This window comes from Anolis sagrei, chromosome 7 (assembly GCF_037176765.1).
Source record: "Anolis sagrei isolate rAnoSag1 chromosome 7, rAnoSag1.mat, whole genome shotgun sequence".
In the NCBI taxonomy this organism is placed as follows: Eukaryota; Metazoa; Chordata; class Lepidosauria; order Squamata; family Dactyloidae; genus Anolis; species Anolis sagrei.
In genome coordinates, this window is record NC_090027.1 from 21,590,658 (window position 1) to 21,610,774 (window position 20,117).

The following is a 20,117-nucleotide window of genomic DNA, read 5'->3' on the forward strand; positions in this document are numbered from 1 at the left end:
TTTGCACTACAAATAAAATATGTGCAGTGTGCATAGGAATTCATTCATGCTTTTTTCACATTATAATCAGGCCCTCCAACAGTTTGAGGGTCTGTGACCTGGATAGTTTTCCCTTGCAATATTTCAGGAGTGTTTTAAAGTGGGGGGTTTGCCAAAATCCTCGTGCTGAGATGAGATACCTGGATTAGAATAACCGAGAAATTTCTGTCAAGTCTTTCCACTTAAGACATAATACAAATCCATTGCTTTGCATAGTCGGAGAGTATTGTAATCTGAGGTGAATAGTTTCCAAGGGTCGAGAGGCCATGTTGGACCTCTGCACCTCCACAAAACATAGCACCTTAAGAGCAATTTTGCAGACAACCTCCCGCTGATATTTATGGCCCCTAATTCTGCAAGGAGAGAGTTCCTGTTCACTCATGCTCCATGTTTAGCCTAATTAGAGTTGGGAATGAAGATGCACCCTTAACTGCTAATTGTTAATTTGGAAGCCTCTCCTTTGCTACTGTTTGCCTCCAATTTACTCCCTTTTGTTCTGTGTTCTCCTTTGTTTCTACAGTCATCTTACTCCCAGCTATTGGCAGCTACATGCCTTACGAAACTGGTGTCGCGCACAAACAACCCTTTGCCCTTGGAACAGCGGATAGACATCCGTAAGTAAAAAAAGCCAAAACCCTGCCAAGGGATCCAGATAATTTCTTTGAGATGCACAAAAGTATATAAGAACAGTAGTGTGAGAAACTGCAATAGTTTCCTGGTCATTTTGGGACCAAACTTAGAGCACTATGTCAGCTTTTATAGACTCTTATCATTTCCAAACCAGGCAATTTGTCAAAAGGTATGACAGCTCCTCCACAGATATGCTTTAGAGTCAGAAATGATTCTGAAGGCATGCAACAGCAATAATTTGTATCAATTGTTATCAAAGTATTTTTAAATGAAATGCATGTTACTTTTTGACAGAATTTGTTAGCCCTATACTGAAGCGTGACCCAACATAAAACCTGATGAGGAAAACCCATTCCTTTTCAGTCAGTGCAGTTGCCTGGGTGGTTTGGAGCTCACCTCCCCTTGTCCTTCACCTGGTTCCTCCTCTTCTTTCCCTTCCAGGAAACTATGTGCTCAACTACCTGGCCACCAGGCCCAAGCTGGCAACCTTTGTGACCCAAGCCCTAATCCAGCTCTATGCCAGGATCACAAAGCTGGGCTGGTTTGACTGCCAGAAGGACGAATATGTTTTCAGAAACGTCATCACGGACGTCACAAGGTTTTTACAGGTTAGCTTTCTCTTCCAGCGCCTTCCCTTTCTGAGTATATCATGGTTTTAACATGAAGATTGCTGTCATGATCTTCTACACACTGGGAGGAATACTATACTGCAAGGAATTGGGGACTGGGGGGAGGGGGCTGAACCACTGGATAATCCTTTGCTGCCCACAGATAGCCTTTGTCCCCCTTATTTGCAGTGTTGGAAGGGGCTGTGGGGGCATCTCTCTCAGTGTGGCACAGTGGTTCCCAGTCCATGGACCATCAGTGGTCTGCAAGAACTAAAATATGGGCCGCAACCTTACAGTTTGTATTAGCGGCGAGGCCACGAACCATATTTTAGTTCTTGCAGGCCACTGGTTGCAACAAGAGTGACTGGTCTTGCGAAATTTTCTTATAGTACCGAGTCTTATTAAATATAGTTTTCTGTGGGCAAGCAGATGGCGACTACTGGATGGCATATGTTCTGTATCAGAAACTAGAGCTGATGTGGTCTATCTAATGCAGTTTTCTGAATTAGCTCACCAAATAACCAAACTGAATCCAAAGTTGACCAAAATCCTTTTGGTACTAATGTTGGAGAATGGCTCCTGGTCAAAAAAGTTTGGGAACCACTGTCCACTCTTGTCTAGTTATCCTTAATAACTTCCAGTAAAGGAGGGCCCAATATCTGCCAGAGCTTAGAAAGTTCCTTTCTTGAAGTACGAAATTCCTGTTGCCCTTCATAAGTAGTGTATTGCTATATGTAGCTCGCTGCTTGGTGCATTGCTTGTTAAGTTACTTGTTACTCCTTTAAAAAAAAAAACACCTCAGGGTTGATAAGAGGATGGCATGAGAGGTCCTGTCCAAATGCCCCTTTAAAAAGTTTTCAAAGTAACTAGAAATTAAAAGCAATGTAGTTCCAACAGTACTTGTGGGGCATAACTCTGTTCAATGTGTTTCTTTCATTTTGTCCCAACCTAAATGACAAGGTGTTAGGGAAAACTACCCTAAAATAAACAGTGGAGCTTCCAAAAACAAACAGGATACAAAAGTTGAACATCAGCTCATTAGCGAGCAGAGCATGAAGTGCCGTGTGATATGGCTGTAAAGAATTAAGAGCTTAGGAGGCAAACATGCAGAGTCCAATCTTTAAAAATCACAAAAGTTTTATTTACAATAATAAGGAACTAACTACATTTCTTCGTGGTAAAGAACTGGGTCTTGAGCTACTCTGACACCCATCTCTTCTAAGGTTTCAAAGAGAGGGCAAATCAAGCAGTAAATCTCTCCTGACACACAAGCAGAGAGAGAGCGCAAAGCACACAGGACATACTCTCCATACTAAAGTGTAAGAAGGCAGAAAGCAGATTCAATAAGGCTTGCAGTAGAAATGGATCCATTATAAATAACCAATCAGAATGAGAGCAGAAAAAGAGAAGAAATATATATATTCCCAACTGTTATTCAGGAGACATGGGGGAAATGAAACCCTTAATCCAGGGGTCCTCAAACTAAGGCCCAGAGGCCATATCTGGCCCTCCAAGGTCATTTACCCAGGCCTCGCTCAGGGTCAACCTAAGTCTGAACCTAAGACTTGAAAGCTCACAATAAAGCAACAATCCTATCTCATCAGCCAAAAGCAGGCCCACACTTTCCGTTGAAATACTAATAAGTTTATATTTGTTAAAATTGTTCAATTATTGTATTGTTTTAAGCGTTTTTGCACTACAAATAAGATATGTGCAGTGTGCATAGGAATTCATTCATGGCTTTTTCAAATTATAATCTGGCCCTCCAACAGTTAGAGGGACTGTGACCTGGCCCTCTGTTTAAAAAGTTTGTGGACCCCTGCCTTAATCTATACTAAGCTAACTAAACTGTTCCTCATTGAGGACTTGAAACTTGGGCAGTGTGGAGTTGAATTCCAAACCAAGGCAGCTTCCTTGCTAATCATATTTTGTTGCAGATAAGTGAACACACACAGCATCCCTTCCCAGTCCTGCTGTTCCTACATTTTGGCCCCGATCTGTGTATCTCTGCAAAATCCACCCATTGGCTTTCATCCTGCCCTTTAGAACAGCAGGGCAACCCTGCCTCCTACTCCATTTTCTACATATTTGAAGGCCACTCTTAATCTCATCTTAGACTTCCCTTTGAATTTGTTTGACCTCGTGTGAAAACCACCAACCGTCTTGTGACCCCTTAAAGATAATTATCTGACTTCCTCGCTGACATCATGTCTCAGGGCAGTGAATTCCACAGTTAACGATGTGCTCTTGCGAAGAAATGAAACCAGGAAGCATAGAAATAGCCTTTACTTAAAAGATGACCCCCAGAAGTGGTCAATCTGTGGTAGTGGCTGTGGCTCTTCCTCGTTCCTGTTGTGCAATGAGACTTTGTTGTTGCTTTGTCCCTGCTGCCTGCACTCTGCACCCGTTTTCTCTTTCTCTCTCTGACACTCCCCGTTCCTTCCTCAGGACAGTGTAGAGCACTGCATCATAGGAGTGACCATTCTCTCTCAACTGACGAATGAAATTAACCAAGTAAGTGCTACAGCATTCCTCAGCGAAGTAAGTGTCAACTTTTCTCATTCATTTTGCTGTGTGACGCTCATTGTGTGTCTCTGTGCGCTGGTTTGTGTCTGTACAGTCGTGTGCTTTTGGTGGTAAGCAACGGGACCTTGGGAATTGAGTCTTGGTCACCTCTCCCTAAGGAAAATTTCACAATCTAGACCTCCCCCTCCCCACACACACACTTTTGATGAGGTGGGAGGTGGGATTCCCTTTTCTGAATGTCAGAGAGCCATTACGTTCTTCCAGTATCTGATCCTTTGAGAAAATCCTTCATAACAGCAGCACCCTTTCTTCTTGCTTAGAGTTTACAAAGAGTGTTGCTCCAACTCAAAAGACTGTATATTCATATAAGATCTCATTTTACTGCTTTCTGCTTGTATGATCTCCCTTCCTGTCAAATATGGCACTAGCGTAGTGAAGGCTGACATGTTCCACTCCTACCTCTCCATTTTGCATCCTTCATCACCTCATTGATGTGTCCGGTTTCCTTTGGGAAGCCCAAAGTGGCCTGGCTGCCCACAGGAGTGATACAGAATTGGGGTGGGGGAGGGGTGGAGTCATGCTCTGAGTCTTTGCCTCCATTGTTTGCCCTGCAGTGCCCCCTGCAAGCATTCAGTGGGACTGTGAGTTTGGGCTGAAAAGAGGGGCTTTAAAAAAGTGCTGTTTATTTAAGACAGTCTGAAAACACTGTCCTGTTTAGCATTTTATTTTCCTTCCTGCTTCAAAGAGCAATCATGCTCACCACAACTTTCATTTTTGTCAGGGCCAGCATTTGATGTAGACACAACCATGTTTGTATATAACTGCAAACCAGAGTGGCCTTAAAAGCTACCTTTCCTTTTGCTTTATGTTCTAACACCATTAATTGTTTTTGCTTGATACTAGTTACCTGCATTCGGGACTTACCTTGATCCGTTTTGTTTCCCAACTTTTGGTAGCCCCCCGGATCCGTTTTCATCTGAGCTTCCCAAAATTGGGAGGTCAGATAGTTTGTTTTTGGGGCTAAAATACCCATTTATGGACTTAACCCATAGGCCCAAAGTGCCTCGCAGGGCCTGCAGCTCCTTACTCAGCGCTCAGCTGTAGGCCCTGCCAAGCCCGGGTGCGTACGCCCAAAGCCTGCACCCGTAGGCCCAGGGCCAAAATACCAATTTATGGACTTCACCCATAGGCCCAAAGCACCTCGCAGGGCCTGCAGCTCCTTACTCAGCGCTCAGCTGTAGGCCCTGCCAAGCCAGGGTGCGTACGCCCAAAGCCTGCACCCGTATGCCCAGGGCCAAAATATCCATTTATGGACTTCACTCATAGGCCCAAAGCACCTCGCAGGGCCTGCCACTCCTTACTCAGCACTCTGCTGTAGGCCCTGCCAAGCCCTGGTGCGTACGCCCAAAGCCTGCACCCGTAGGCCCAGGGCCAAAATATCCATTTATGGACACCCATAGGCCCAAAGCACCTCGCAGAGCCTGCAGCTCCTTACTCAGCAATCAGCTGTAGGCCCTGCCAAGCCCGGGTGCGTACGCCCAAAGCCTGCACCCGTAGGCCTAGGTGCTTTGAGCTTATGGGTGCAGGCATCCCGGCCTATGCATCTAGACCTGTCAGGGCCTGCAGCCAAGCATCGGGTAAGGAGCACTCCTTACTCGGCGCTTGGTTCCAGGCCCTGCCAGGCCCCACACAATCCATCCGTTAAGCAGGTCCGCCTGCCTTTTGTATCAATTGCATTTTAATTTCAGGAGGGGCCTTTCCATTTTGTGCCATCCGAATGGACAGAAAGAAATGAAAACACAAATAAAACGAATGGGACAAATTTCGTGCTCATGACTACTTGATACTTGTTTCTTTACCACAAATACTAAGTGGTTATTTTGTGTTGCTGTTCTTAAAGTTACATAGCCATCCCTAGGGCCGGGCTTTAGCACAGCTGGTTAATCACCAGCAGCAATAAGATCACACCAGTCGAAAAGTTGGCAGTTAGAAGCCTGGGTTGGGGTGAGCACCCGACCTTTAGCCTAGCTTAGTGTCCACCTAAGCAGTTGGAAAACCGCTGTGAGTAGAGAAATTAGGCACCGCTTAAGCAGGGAGATATTTTATGGCACCATAAAAAGGAAGTACCAGAAAATGCCGGCGTTCAAAGAAAGGAGTAGGTCTGTGATCAAGGACTCTTTGTCATAGAGGATGGAGTCACAGCACCCCCTGTGGCCAGAATTGTGCACAACCTCCAGGACGCCGAAGTTGGGGGGAAAATACCTCTGTCTGTTGTCTGTCCTGTGTAACGGCATTGAATGTCTGTGATCCGCCTTGAGTCCCCTTCGGGGTGAGAAGGGTGGAATAAAAATGCTGTAAACAAATAAATTGCCACTGGTCATTCCATTCAGAAGTAGGAATGGTCCAGATGGGCTCGTCTAACAACAGGTCCCTATTGATAGCCAGGTTCTAGGTTGAGGACTGGGATTTCTGTGCCCTTCATTCCAGCTGGTGGGTCTCCGCAAAGTCCATCAGCTGGAAGTAGAGCTGCACCTGCCAAGTAGGGAGTGCTTGAGCTTTGCCCAAATGGCTGCTCAACAGTATGGACAGACTGTAACTTTTTAAACATCCGTTATTAGTGCTTTAGGCAGTTATTGACAGTTTGGTAAAAAGTTAACATCCGTGTAGAGACGCTCAAACTGGAGTTACAGGCCTAGGAGCCTTGTGCCTGTTTGGAAGCAGCTTATGGGGTGCCCTGCTGGCCTGCCATCGCCTCCATTGTAGTGGCTCTCCCAATCTGTGATGGAGTTGTCACGGTGACCTCTCTCCTTCTTCTCTTTTCCTGCTCTCCTCTCCCAAATTCCCTCTCCAGGCAGACACTACGCACCCTTTGACCAAGCACAGGAAAATAGCCTCTTCATTCCGGGATTCTTCATTATTTGATATCTTCACGCTCTCCTGCAATTTGTTAAAACAGGTAAGAAGGGCCTGGGAAGGACTTGGGAAAGTGGCTCCTAGCATCAGATAAAATCCTCCTTTTTAGGAGCCGTGATTGTGTGCCATCTCTTGTGCTCCAGTCATTTTGCCTTTGGTTCATCCATGATTATTACCTTAATCACTAAACCCAAGGACTTAGTGATTGCCTTGGCCACGGTGGTCCATGTTCTTGTCACATCCCGAATAGATTACTGCAACACACTCTACATGGGGTTGCCTTTGAAGACTGTTTGGAAGCTTCAATTAGTCCAATGGGTGGCAGCCAGATTGCTCACTGGAGCGGTGTACAGGGAGCATACCAACCCCCCCTGTTGTGCCAGCTCCACTGGCTGCCAGTCTGCTACCGAGCATAATTCAAAGTGCTGGCTTTGGCCTATAAAGTCCTGAACAGTTCCTGCCCAGCTTACTTGTCCGAATGTGTCTCCCTCTATGATCCATCTCAGAGGTTAAGATCGTTGGGGGACCCCCCGCTCTGGGTTCCACCACCCTTGCAAGCGCGATTGGCAGGGACGAGAGACAGGGCCTTCTCAGTGGTGACCCCCATCTGTGAAACTTCCTCCTTAATGAAATTAGGTCACCACCACACCCCTCCTGTCCTTTAGAAAACATGGTTGTGGGGCCAAGCATTCGAGCAGCAGACACAGTGATGATAATTTAAATGATTTATGTGACTGACAATGGACAGACCTCGGATTGTGACATTGGATTTGTGTAATTTTAAATGGATATTTTATCATTGATATTTTAACTAATTGTTTTAATTGTAATTGTTATTATAATTGTTGCTTTTGGCATCTAATTATTGCCAGTTGTGAGGCACCCTGAGTCCTCCCCCTCAGGGGAGTGAGAAGGATGGGATATAAAATAAATAAATAAAAGTGATTCCTGTTAGCACTTTGTGGACTGATATTTATTTATTTATTTATTTGAGGTGCTTCTACCCCGCCCTTCTCAACCCCCTAGGGGGGACTCAGGGCAGCTTACAAAAGGCACAATTCGATGCCTAACAATTACAACATACAGTGCAAATTACAACACACAAATTTAACACATAATATCACAGTTATAACTGATTAAAATAATCAGACAATAAACTAGCAGCAATTAAAAATACATCTTGTGGTCAGTGTTCACCAAGTCCAAGTCCGTAAGCCATTTAGCATTGTCATTGTCCTTTCCTACTCTGGAAATAAAATACTCTGATACAATAAACAGCCTGTTTATATCTTCAGCCTTTGCTTCATTCATTGGATTTTAAATCAGTAGGATTTGTATGTTGTTTAATGCAAATATTGTCATGTAAATTTACTTTGTTATTGATTTGTATTTTGTGTGTTGCTGCACTGTTGTGTGCTTTTTGTGAGCCGACCTGAGTCCCTCTGGGGAGATGGTGGCGAAATACAAATAAAGTTTTTATTGTTATTATCCATGAAGGTGATAATAATAATAATAATAATAATAATAACTAATAATAATGGCTGTGTCATACTGTGTTTTTGTGTCAGTAAAATAATAATAAAACTTTATTTGTATCTTGCCTTAATACATAATAATATATTATTATATCCATTAAGAAAAAAAGGGCTCCCTGATGGTGCAGCAGGTTATACCGCTGAATTGCTGAGCTTGCTGACCAAAAGGTTTAATGGTTCAAATCCACGGAGCGGGGTGAGCTCTCACTGTTAGCCCCAGCTTCTGTCAACCTAGCAGTTTGAAAAAATTCAAATGTGAGTAAATCAGTAGGTAATAATAATGATAATAATAAAACTTTATTTATACCTACTGATTTACTCACATTTGAATTTTTTCAAACTGCTAGGTTGACAGAAGCTGGGGCTAACAGTGAGAGCTCACCCCGCTCCGTGGATTTGAACCATTAAACCTTTTGGTCAGTCCAAGGGGACTTGGAGCGGCTTACATGAGGCCACGCCCATCAATACAGTAAACACAATATAACACAAAAACACAACAGAAAATCAAAAAATAAAATAACCTAAAATACAAAACCAATGTAAATAAACAACACAACAATATGAAATCAAAACATTAAGACACTAAAAATTATCACTATGGGCAGGGCCAAAAATTATCACTATGGGTAGGTACCGCTCCAGTGGGAAGGTAATGGTGCTCCATGCAGTCATACCGGCCACATGACCTTTGAAGAGTCTACGGACAATGCCAGCTCTTCAGCTTAGAAATGGAGATGAGCACCACCACCCCAGAGTCAGACACGACTAGAATTAATGTCAGGGGAAACCTTTATCTTTTTTATCCATTAAGAGTCTGTCCATCAGTTAAGCTTTGTGACGTTGTTTTCTTTGTCTAGGCGTCGGGTAAAAACCTGAACTTGAATGACGAAAGCCAGCACGGCCTCCTCATGCAGCTCCTTAAGCTTACACACAACTGCCTGAACTTTGACTTCATTGGTACGTCGACAGATGAGTCCTCGGACGACCTCTGCACCGTGCAGATCCCCACCAGCTGGAGATCAGGTAACAAGAAACAATACTGCTCTCCACTTTGATGTCACCTGAATTGGGTTGGGCTGGGTGGCCCTCAGAGTCTATTCCAGTTTTATGATTCTCTCAGTGTGGGTGCCCTTGGTCAGTGACATCCTTAGCTCTTGTTAGCCAATGGGATTTTGGCCTGCATCAAGAGGAGTCTAGTACCCAGATCCAGGGAAGTCATGCTCCCCCTCTATTCTATTTTTCTTTGGTCAGACCACTTTACCTGGAATCATACTGTGCCCCATTCTGGGCACTGCAATTTAAGGGAGATGTTGACTCTAAGCTGGAATGTCTCCAGAGGAAGAGGGTGACTCAAAGGATCAAGGGTCTGAAGAACAAGCCCTGTGAGAACAGAGTGACTTCAAGAGCTGGGCATGTTTAGCCTGCAGAAGAGAATGCTGAGAGGAGAGGTGATGAGGGCTACAGATCAAGATGTGAGGGGTAGTCATAGGTAGGAGGGAGCAAGGTTGTTTTCTGCTGCCCTGGAGACTAGGATGCAGTGGAACAATGGCTTCATACTACAGGAAAGGAAATTCCACCTGAACGTTAGGAAGAACTTCCTGACTGTGTGGGAGAGAGAGCTGTTCAGCAGCGGAACTTTCTGTCCCGGAGTGTGGTGGATGCTCCTTCTTTGGAGGCTTTTAATCAGAGGCTGGATGACCATCTATCAGGGTGCTTTGAATGTGATTTTCCTGCTTCTTGGCAGAATGAGGTTGGACTGGATGGCCCACCAGACCTCTTCCAACTATGATTCTATGATTTTCCCTTGACTCAGAGACTGATGGACTTCAGGGCCTGAGTTCAGTCTGGTGGGGCCAGCCATCCTGCCAAGGTACTTTTTTTTAAGGCAACCATGCTGACATTATGTTTGTTTCTCTTTCAGCATTTCTAGATTCCTCAACCTTACAGCTGTTTTTTGACCTGTACCATTCCATCCCTCCCACGTTTTCACCTCTGGTGAGTGCCACATTCTAGTCTGGCTATGACAAGGGCATTACTACAGTTAAAATTCCCCTTGAAAAGGTTCTGGGGGGGAAATAAATTTAGATAGAATAGGGGATTGGATGAAGGTGGAAATGAAGAGGGAAAGGATGTTGGAAGAGTTTAAAGAAATAAAATTATCATGGTTTCATTGTATACAACTAGAACAATGGTTAATAAACTGGAAAAAAAATAATAGAAACGGAAGCCAACTCAATCAATTCGAACAAATAATACAGAAGGGAAGGGCAGTAGAAGAACATGAAAACTTGAGAGGTATAATTAGCAAAATCTATAAGATACTAATTGAAATGAAGGATGGGAAAATAAAAAAGAGTACCCTTAAGGAGATTTGGGAAGAGGATTTAGAGATAAAAATAAGTGAAATAGAGTGGCAACAGTTATGGGGACAAAGACATTTAAAAAACCTATCGATACGTGTTAAAGAAAATTATTACAAGTTAATATGGAAGTGGTACTTAACACCGGTAAGAATAGCATATATGAATAAAAACAATTCAACAAATTGTTGGAGAGGGTGTAAAGAACCAGGAACATATATACATATGTGGTGGCAATGTAAATATGTAAATAATTTTTGGGAGAAAGTATTTAGAGAAATAGAAAGTATAATGAATATGAAAATAGACAAAAGTCCTAGTATAGCCTTATTATCATTATATACCAATAAGCAACTGAAAAAGGAGGATAAAGAAGCAATAACAAACTTACTAACTATAGCAAGACTGCTCATAGCAAGGAATTGGAAAAAAGAAATGAATATACGAATAGAGGAGTGGTATAAGGAAGCATGGAAAATAGCATTAAATGATAAACTGACATGTATATTAAAGGTTAAAAAAGGTATATGGAAACAAAGTGATTTTGATGCTATATGGGGAAAATTTGTGGTAAATGGATTAAAAAATAAGGAAGGAAAATTACCGTCACAAGAAGAAATGAAATTTTGGACAGATGAAATGTAAGAAATGTGGCTTGAGACGGGTGGAGGGGAGCACTGAGGTGAAAAAAGGGGGAAAAAGAAAAAAAGAAAAAAGGGGAGGAAATGTCAAAGCAAAACAACAAAACAACATGTTAAAGAGGTTGATGTATAAAATGCAACAGTATGTAATAATTGTGATAAATCAATAAAAAATTTAAAAAAAAAGAAAAGGTTCTGGGGATTGGTTTTATGGCCATATTGGAGCTCAAGGAGATAAGCTTCTCCCCTGAACACCCCCTTCCTAAATGAGAAGACCAGTTTGCTTGCTTTCTGGTCTGTCCGTTACTGCCAGTACAACTCTTTGTATGCCCCCCCCCCCCCCCCCCCCCGGGCCCGGTCACGATTCACCACCAACTCATGCTTCTTTGTTTTATTCCTCTTGCTTTCTTTAGGTCTTATCGTGTCTAGTGCAAATCGCTTCTGTCCGTAGGTCCCTATTTAACAATGCAGAAAGAGCAAAATTTTTGTCTCATCTCGTTGATGGCGTCAAACGAATACTGGAAAACCCCCAGGTAAGCCATTGCTAAATGCCCTGGTTGTATACATTGTTGGGCGAGTGGGCAAAAGGCTGTCCTCATAAACATATAGCAAAGTAACTTAGCAGCAGCAGCGTGACCCAGCACCAGTAGCCCAAAGTGATAAACAGAACAGAAAAACACAGGCCAATGTGATCTTTGTAATAAAATAATATAGTTGCACTATTTACAAGAACAAATTTTCCATAAACTTGTGAAATCTTCTGTGTTTTTAATATTTGATTTTATATTCTTGTGTCGCTTATTATATTGGTTTGCATTTTATGTATTTTTATTTTGGTTTTACTGTGTTTTTGTGTTATATTGTGTGCACTGTATTGATGGGCGTGGTCTCATGTAAGCTGCACCGAGTCCCCCTGGGGGAGATGGAGCGGGGTATAAATAAAGTTTTATTATGTATTGTTATTATAACACAAATAAACAAATACATAGCAGCTTTATTCGCAGCAGCCTTCACACTGAAGCCGTTGTATGTCAGCCTGTTCAGCCTATGATTGTGTCTGATGTTCATGATTGGAATGATACTCATGATGATGTTCATGTTGGAACTGATGTTCATGTTGATTTTCATAATGGGAATGGGGATGATGTTCCTGATGATGGGTTTGGGGATGCAGGTTTTGCCCAGGCTGGAGTTAAGTTCAGAAGTAAGGCCACATTCCTGGGAAAGACCTTTTGCCGCTTTTCTCAGAGCAGCAGCCTGGAAATGATGCTGAGATTGCTGTGCCAGGTACAGAAGGAGAGGATAGTGAAACCTTGGAACAGAAAGCAAAGTTTTAGCAAACAGAGGCAGAACTTTCAGAATCTCAAGCACTCTGCTTGTTTACAACAAATGAAAGATTATCTAGTGGGAAAATGGGAAAATTATTTCCTGCCAGTCTCGGCCTTTGGAAAGGGTTTATAATGATTCATGAGAGACCAGTGTCTCAGTCGAGTCAATGTTGTTAATTCATGCCATTCGTTTTCAAGTGTTCTGTTTCATGTATCATGTTGTTGCCAAGTTTTAAGTTTTGATTGAGAGTCCCTGCTGTTTTGATTCATTGTTTCAAGTTCTTGGCTTCCTGGATTTCTGTGTACTAATGGATCTGGTTTACTTTTAAAGTTCATTATCTTGGATTTTGGATTTTTACTGTTTCACTGTTTTTACTGCTTTCTATAATAAAGTGCTTCCTGATTTTACCAAGCTAGTGTGGTGTTTCAAGTCAGAGGTGTTTCTGCTTGTGTACGACAGGAGCTTTCTTACACAAGGCTTCTCTCACACAGAGTTTTAGCTCACACTACTCAGGATGACATTGGCTTTGGCCCACTGACTCTTAACAGGCTTCGGCCTACTCACTCCCGTCATGGTGACACTAGCTTTGGCTCACTGACTCCAACAGGTTTCGGCCTACTTACTCTCCTCAGGGTGACACTAGTTTTGGCCCACTGATTCTAACAGGCTTTGGCCTACTCTCTCTCCTCAGGACGACGCTAGCTTTGGCACACTGACTCTAACAGGCTTTGGCCTACTCACTCTCCTCAGGACGACAGTAGCTTTGGCCCACTGATTCTAACAGTCTTCGACCTACTCACTCCTCATGACGACACTAGCTTTGGCTCACTGACTCTTAACAGGCTTTGGCCTACTCACTCTCCTCAGAACGACACTAGCTTTGGCTCAATTACTCTTAACGGGCTTTGGCCTACTCACTCTCCTCAGAACGACACTAGCTTTGGCCCACTGACTCTTAACAGGCTTCAGCCTACTCACTCTTTCAGTTCTTGACTCACACTTTTGTAATCAAAATACCTAGTTAATTTTTAATATTTCTAACATGCATTGCCAATAGGAAGAGCAGTTGCCTGCTGTTTTTCTTTATGTTTTGAGGCCCTTTTTGTTTCTGTCTTCTGTGGAATTCTGGAAAACTCTGGGTCCTGGCAGAGCAGGGTCTGCTGTTCCCTAAGGAGGAAAACACTGAATGTAAGTGTTTGGCTGCTGCTTTCGGGAGCTGGACATTTACCTTGACTCCACATTTCTTTTTGTTCTCAGAGCTTGTCAGACCCCAACAACTACCATGAGTTCTGTCGGCTGCTTGCACGGCTGAAGAGCAACTACCAGCTGGGGGAGCTGGTGAAAGTGGAAAACTACCCAGAAGTCATCCGACTCATCGCCAACTTCACAGTGACCAGTTTGCAGGTAGGAATCAGTATGGCTGCAGCGGAGTGAAACGGGAGTCACGCTGAAACCAAGTGGGAGAAGTAAAATGAGGTTTTGAATTAAATTAACCAACACTTGCATTACATGGAATTATTTTGGAGCATTCCCTCCTATAGAATATTTTAGTTTGCTACAAGGGGAGAACATGAGGTTGCATATAGACAGGAGCAAGACACAACCTCACTTCTGTCAGAGCCACAAAATCTCAAGGCAGATGATGCAGCAAAACAGTCTTGTGGCACCTGCAAAACTTAAAAATCCTATAATTTAAGATGGGGTGACCTACACTCTTAAATAGTTTTTAATGTTAGAGAAAACTGCCCTAAAATATAGCAGAGCATCCAAAAACAAACAGGATACTTCATTTCACTTCACTTTATTTCTTAATTAGTCGCTCTCCACCAAGGTGCTCTGAGCGACTTACAATTTAAAGTAGCATTTCACAATATAAAAACATTCAACATAAAAACATTCAACAGTGAATATTTGGCAAATTAGATCTGATTACTTAAATGCACGACCAAACAGCCAAGTCTTGAGCGCTTTTACAAAAGGTCGCAACTCCAACATTGCTCTAATGTATGGAGACAGTGAGTTCCACAGAATTGGAGCGTAGGTCAAAAAAGCTCTACGCCTTGTAGCTTCCAGGTGTACCTCCCTAGGGCCCAATATGTATAGGATATTTTTCTGGATGGATCGAAGTAGCCACAGATGGAAAAAAGGAGTGAGACGGTCCCTAAGATATAAAGGTCCTTGGCCATTTTGAGCTCTGAATGTCAGGATCAGTATCTTGTAAGAGATCCGATGTTCTATTGGTAGCCAATGCAGTTGTTGCAGAATCGGTGTAATATGGGATCTTATAGATCAGTGCTTCTCAACCTTCCTAATGCCGCGACCCCTTAATACAATTTCTCATGTTGTGGAGACCCCCCAAACATAACATTATTTTCGTTGCTGCTTCATAACTGTAATTTTGCTACTGTTATGAACTGGAATGTAAATATCCAATATGCAGGATGTATTTTCATTCATTTGGCACAAATACCCAAAACACTAAAATTTGAATACTACTGGGATTGGGTGAGGGATTGAATATGCGGGGTATAAATAAAGATTAATAATAATAATAATAATAGTAATAATAATAATAATAATAATAATAATAATAATAATGTCATTTGGGAGTTGTAGTTGATTTTATTTATAGTTCACCTACAATCAAAGAGCATTCTGAACTTCACCAATGATACAATTGAACCAAACTTGTCACACAGAACTCCCATTATCAACAAAAAATATTGGAAGGGTTTGATGGGCATTGACCTTGAGTTTTGGAGTTGTAGTTCACCTACATCTAGAGAGCACTGGAAACTCAAACAATGATGGAACTGGGCCAAACTTGGCAAGAATACTCAGTATGACCAAATGTAAACACTGGTGGCATTTGGGGAAAATCAACATTGACAGTTGGGAGTTATAGTTGCTAGGATTTATAGTTCACCTACAATCAAAGAGCCTTCTGAACCCCACCAATGATAGAATTGGCCCAAACTTCCCATGCAGAACCCCCATGATCAACAGAAAATACTGTGTTTTCTGATGGTCTTTGGTGACCCCTCTGACACCCCCTCGTGACCCCCCTAGGGGTCCCGACCCCCAGGCTGAGAACCACTGTTATAGATGATCCTGCTTGCAGCCTGGCCGCCGCATTTTGGACCATCCGGATCTTCTGGGTTGTTGACTTCAGAAGGCCGGCATATAAGGCGTTGCAATAGTCCAACCTAGTGGTGACTGTTGCATGAATTACCGTTGCCAATGCTTCTACCAAAAGGTAGGATGTCAATTTCCTTGCCTGGCGAAGATGAAAAAAGGCCTGCTTACTTATGGCAGTGATCTGGGCCTCCATCGTCAGCATTGAGTCCAACACAACCCCGAGGCTTTTAACAGTGGCAGACGGAACCAGAGCTTCCCCATCGAAATCAGTCAGAGACTGGATTAATTCTGGTGGCTGGCCAGGCCAGAGTATCTCAGTTTTTGCAGGATTTACTTTTAGTCTGCTCGCTCGCAGCCAACTCATCACTGCTTTCAAACACAGCTTAAAGTTCTCAGGAGTTGCGGTTATCCCAGGTTCATAGAATCATAGAATCCTAGAGTTTGAAGAGACCTCATGGGCCATCCAGTCTAAAAACTAGGCTTATACTCGAGTATATACAGTAACTGCTCCTCGTTGAGGACTTGAGACTTGGGCACTGTGGGGTTGAATTCCAACACTTAATGTGTCACAAAAGTAGACCTTGGCCCATATTGCTTTTCCTGACATGAGTCTCATTTAAGAACAAGGACACTTAACTGGAAAAATGAGGGAGCTTTTTTCTTTTAATTCAGAGGCTGGGAGAGAAGTAAGAAGGTCCAGGTCCTTAACTGCCAGGTTTGGGTTAAGTTTTCAAGGGTGTACTGGCAACCAGATATATCCACAGTATCCTGGCTTTGTTTCCTACTCATTGCTGGCCGCTGTGGTTATGAAGGTGATGTTTTAAATCGGCTTCCTTCCCTCTCTCTCTCTCTCCCTGCAGCACTGGGAATTTGCCCCCAACAGCGTCCACTACCTGCTCAGCCTGTGGCAGCGGCTGGCAGCCTCAGTTCCCTACGTCAAAGCCACGGAGCCCCACATGCTGGAGACCTACACGCCCGAAGTCACCAAAGCATACATCACCTCCAGGCTGGAGTCTGTGCACATCATACTAAGGTAACAAAGGCTCTGGAGCAGCCATGGAGGGGGAATCCAGACCCTTATCCCTCTCTTTGGACCAGGAACAAGGTGGCGTAGAAAGGGACTCCATCAGGAGTTCCTGGCCATTTTGAAAGACTCCTGGATCTCAGCAGCTCTGGCGAAGGACCTTTTATTGATCTGTCCTAATGTATTTTATCGCCTAATTGTTGCACCTCCATTTTGGGGTGGGAAAATTGGTTTTACTGTGTTCCTTGCATAACAGTTGCAAAATCTGTTGTCGAAGGCTTTCATGGCCAGAATCACTGGTTTGTTGTGTGTTTTCCGGGTTGTCTGACCATGTTCCAGAAGCCTTCTTTCCTGATGTTTCGCCTGCATCTATAGCAGGCATCCTCAGAGGTTGTGAAGTCTGTGGGAAAATTAGGCAAGTGGGGTTAATATACCTGTGGAATGATGTCCAGGGAGAGAGAAAGAATTTTTGTCTGTTGGAGGTAAATGTGAGTGTTGCGATTGGCCACCTTGATTAGCTTATTATTATTATTATTATTATTATTACAGCCATTAGAGACAGTTTCTTGGGTCTCGCGCTCTACTTTTTATAGTTTTTTCATTTTCGGCTCGCTCCCCTTCTTTTTTTTACATGAGCTTTAACAAAATCCATGAGTAATATTGGTCTCTTCATTTTTAGGCCTGTTCCTGGGGTTATTTATTATTATTATTATTATTATTATTACTACTACTACTACTACTTTGCGGGACTAAACAGGGTCTTACAAAGGGCTGCTTTCCCATTACAACTGATGTGTGACAATTGGAGTTGTTTATTCGTTTAGTTGCTTCTGACTCTTCATGACCTCATTGATCAGCCCACACCAGAGCTCCCTATCGGCTGTGGCCACCCCCAGTTCCTTCAAAGTCAAGTCAGTCACTTCAACAATGGGAGTAAATAATAGTAGTAGTAGTAGTAGTAGTAGTAGTAATGATAATAATCGTTACTTTGCAGGACTAAACAGGTTCTTACAAAGGGCTGCTTTTACAACTGATGTGTGGCAATGGGAGATTATTATTATTATTATTATTATTATTATTATTATTATTATTCTGTCCCTCGCTCTCCTCCAATGGCACTGGCGAAGCTGCAAGTGGGTGAGGGCTATAGCGCTGGCCTCCTTCCTTCTCTCCCTTTCTCTCTCTCTCTCTTGCTCTCCTCCAACGGTGGTGTGCACCCTCACACGCGGACCTTACTTTAGGTCTCACGGTCCACCCGTGGGCAGTGGCCCATGGGTTGGGAACCACTGGTGTAAATCCACAGAAATCCGAAGCCTGCTTTGCGGGCTCCCTGTGGGTGGTTCTGTGCTATGAACTCCTAGAGAAGTTTTTTATGAAGTTCCTGCTTTGCTACTTCCTCTTTGTGCAGAGACGGCTTGGAGGACCCTCTGGACGACACGGGTTTGGTGCAGCAACAGCTTGACCAGCTCTCCACCATCGGGCGATGTGAGTACGAGAAGACTTGTGCCCTCCTTGTGCAGCTGTTTGACCAGTCGGCCCAGTCCTACCAGGAGCTGCTGCAGAGCGCCACTGCCATCCCTGTGGATGTCGCTGTGCAGGAAGGTGAGTCAGTCCTGAAGAGGAGGAGGAAACCAGGAGCAGCTCCCCTCTTATAGCAAAGGAGGCAGTTTTGGCCCCACTTACCAGGCAGAATGTGAGCGGGTTCCTCTTCCTTTCTCCTGTAACCCAGTCTGCTCTGACGCTATACTCTTCCTTCACACAGCTTTATTTATTCATCTTCATAGACATCTGGTGTGAATCTCCAGAGGGTTTGTTGATTCAGAAATATCAGTGGCTGTCAGTATTGATGGCCATATATGATAAATCAGTTTGCAACAGTTCTGACGAATGTGTTGTTGAAAACTTTTAAGGCTGGAATCACTGGGTTGCTGTGTGTTTTCTGGACTGTATGGCCATGTTCCAAAAGCATTGTCTCTTGATGTTTCGCCCACATCTATGACAGGCATCCCCAGAGGTTGAGGGGTCTGTTGAAAACCAGGCTAGGGGTGTTTATATATCTATGGAATAATATCCAGGGTGGGAGAAAGAACTCATTTCTGTTTGAGATAGGTGTAAATGTTTCAATTGGCCACCTTGATAAGCATTTAATGGCCTTTCAGCTTCAAAACCTGACTAGTTGCTGCCTAGGGTTATCCTTTGTTTCGAGGTGTTGGCAGAACCTGTTTGATTCTTGTCTGGAATTCTCCTGTTTTTTGAGTGCTACTTCAAAGCCTGGCTGGTTGCTTCCTGCCTGGGGGAATCCTTTGTTTGGAGGTGTTAGCTGGCCTTGGTTGATTCCTGTCTGGAATTCCTCTTTTTTTTTAGTGCTGCTCTTTATATACTGTCATAATTTTAGAGTTTTTTAATACTCTAAAATTAGAATATTAAAAAATTTAATTTAATACTCTAAAATTAGAATATTAAAAAAGACAGATTTTGTTCTAAAATCAGGACAGCATATAAAGAGCAACACTAAAAACAGAGGAATTCCAGACAGGAATCAACCAGGGCCAGCTAATACCTCCAAACAGAGGAAGGCAGGAAGCAACCAGCCAGGCTTTGAAGCTGCAAGACCATTAAATGCTAATCAAGGTGGCTAGTTGCAACATTCTGCCTCAAGCAGACAAGAGTTCTTTCTTTCTCCCACCCTAGACATTATTGCGCAGGTATATACACCCCACTTGCCTAGTTTCTAACAGAACCCTCAACCTCTGAGTATTCCTGCCATACATGTGGGCGAAACATCAGAAGATAATGCTTCTGAAACATGGCCATACAGCCCGGAAAACTCACAGCAACCCAGTTCTGACAAATACTCTTATTTTCTCCAGTTCCCATTTGCATGCATCTAGCTGGAAGCTTTTTAGCATCATGAACCTTGAGAAGGTCTAGAAGGGGAGCTGAAAAAAAAGGTCTTTTAGTGTCAGGTTTGCAGCAAGATGTCTGCAGAGTCATTCCATCTTTGAACTCCTTTCTTGCACAAATGCAATGAATCCTTCAGGTCTTTTACCCTTAGCTTTTCATAAAGACGTTTCTGCAGGCTGAGTCCTGTGTCTGTCTCGCTTCCAGGGCGCCTGACGTGGCTGGTCTACATCATCGGGGCGGTGATCGGGGGACGGGTGTCGTTTGCCAGTACAGACGAGCAGGATGCCATGGATGGTGAACTGGTTTGCCGGTAAGACCTGCCCTTTTCTTCTCAAAATCATTTTGCGGAAGGGATCTGAAATATCTGCTCTGGAAATACCTTGAGGAACGCTTTTCTTGGGAGGCAGAGGGAGAGAATCTTAGTGCTTTTGTGACAGACTCCAGGCAGTTCTGGGCATAGGCTCCATTAT

General features: G+C 43.4%; 1 protein-coding gene across 2 annotated transcripts in view; it reads left to right on the forward strand.

Annotated features, from left to right (window-relative positions):
- Positions 1 to 20,117, forward strand: part of XPO7 (exportin 7) — a 58,154-nt gene that overhangs the window by 11,220 nt on the left and 26,817 nt on the right. Inside the window, exons 3-13 of one of the 2 annotated variants that reach the window (XM_060786991.2) lie at positions 560 to 653; positions 1,111 to 1,277; positions 3,726 to 3,818; positions 6,655 to 6,759; positions 9,109 to 9,274; positions 10,173 to 10,246; positions 11,666 to 11,785; positions 13,839 to 13,985; positions 16,580 to 16,752; positions 18,152 to 18,345; positions 19,852 to 19,957. In XM_060786991.2, the coding sequence (XP_060642974.2) occupies positions 560 to 653; positions 1,111 to 1,277; positions 3,726 to 3,818; positions 6,655 to 6,759; positions 9,109 to 9,274; positions 10,173 to 10,246; positions 11,666 to 11,785; positions 13,839 to 13,985; positions 16,580 to 16,752; positions 18,152 to 18,345; positions 19,852 to 19,957 (1,439 nt within the window). The remainder of the gene's footprint in view (positions 1 to 559; positions 654 to 1,110; positions 1,278 to 3,725; positions 3,819 to 6,654; positions 6,760 to 9,108; positions 9,275 to 10,172; positions 10,247 to 11,665; positions 11,786 to 13,838; positions 13,986 to 16,579; positions 16,753 to 18,151; positions 18,346 to 19,851; positions 19,958 to 20,117) is intronic. The other variant, XM_060786992.2, reaches the window with a different exon arrangement.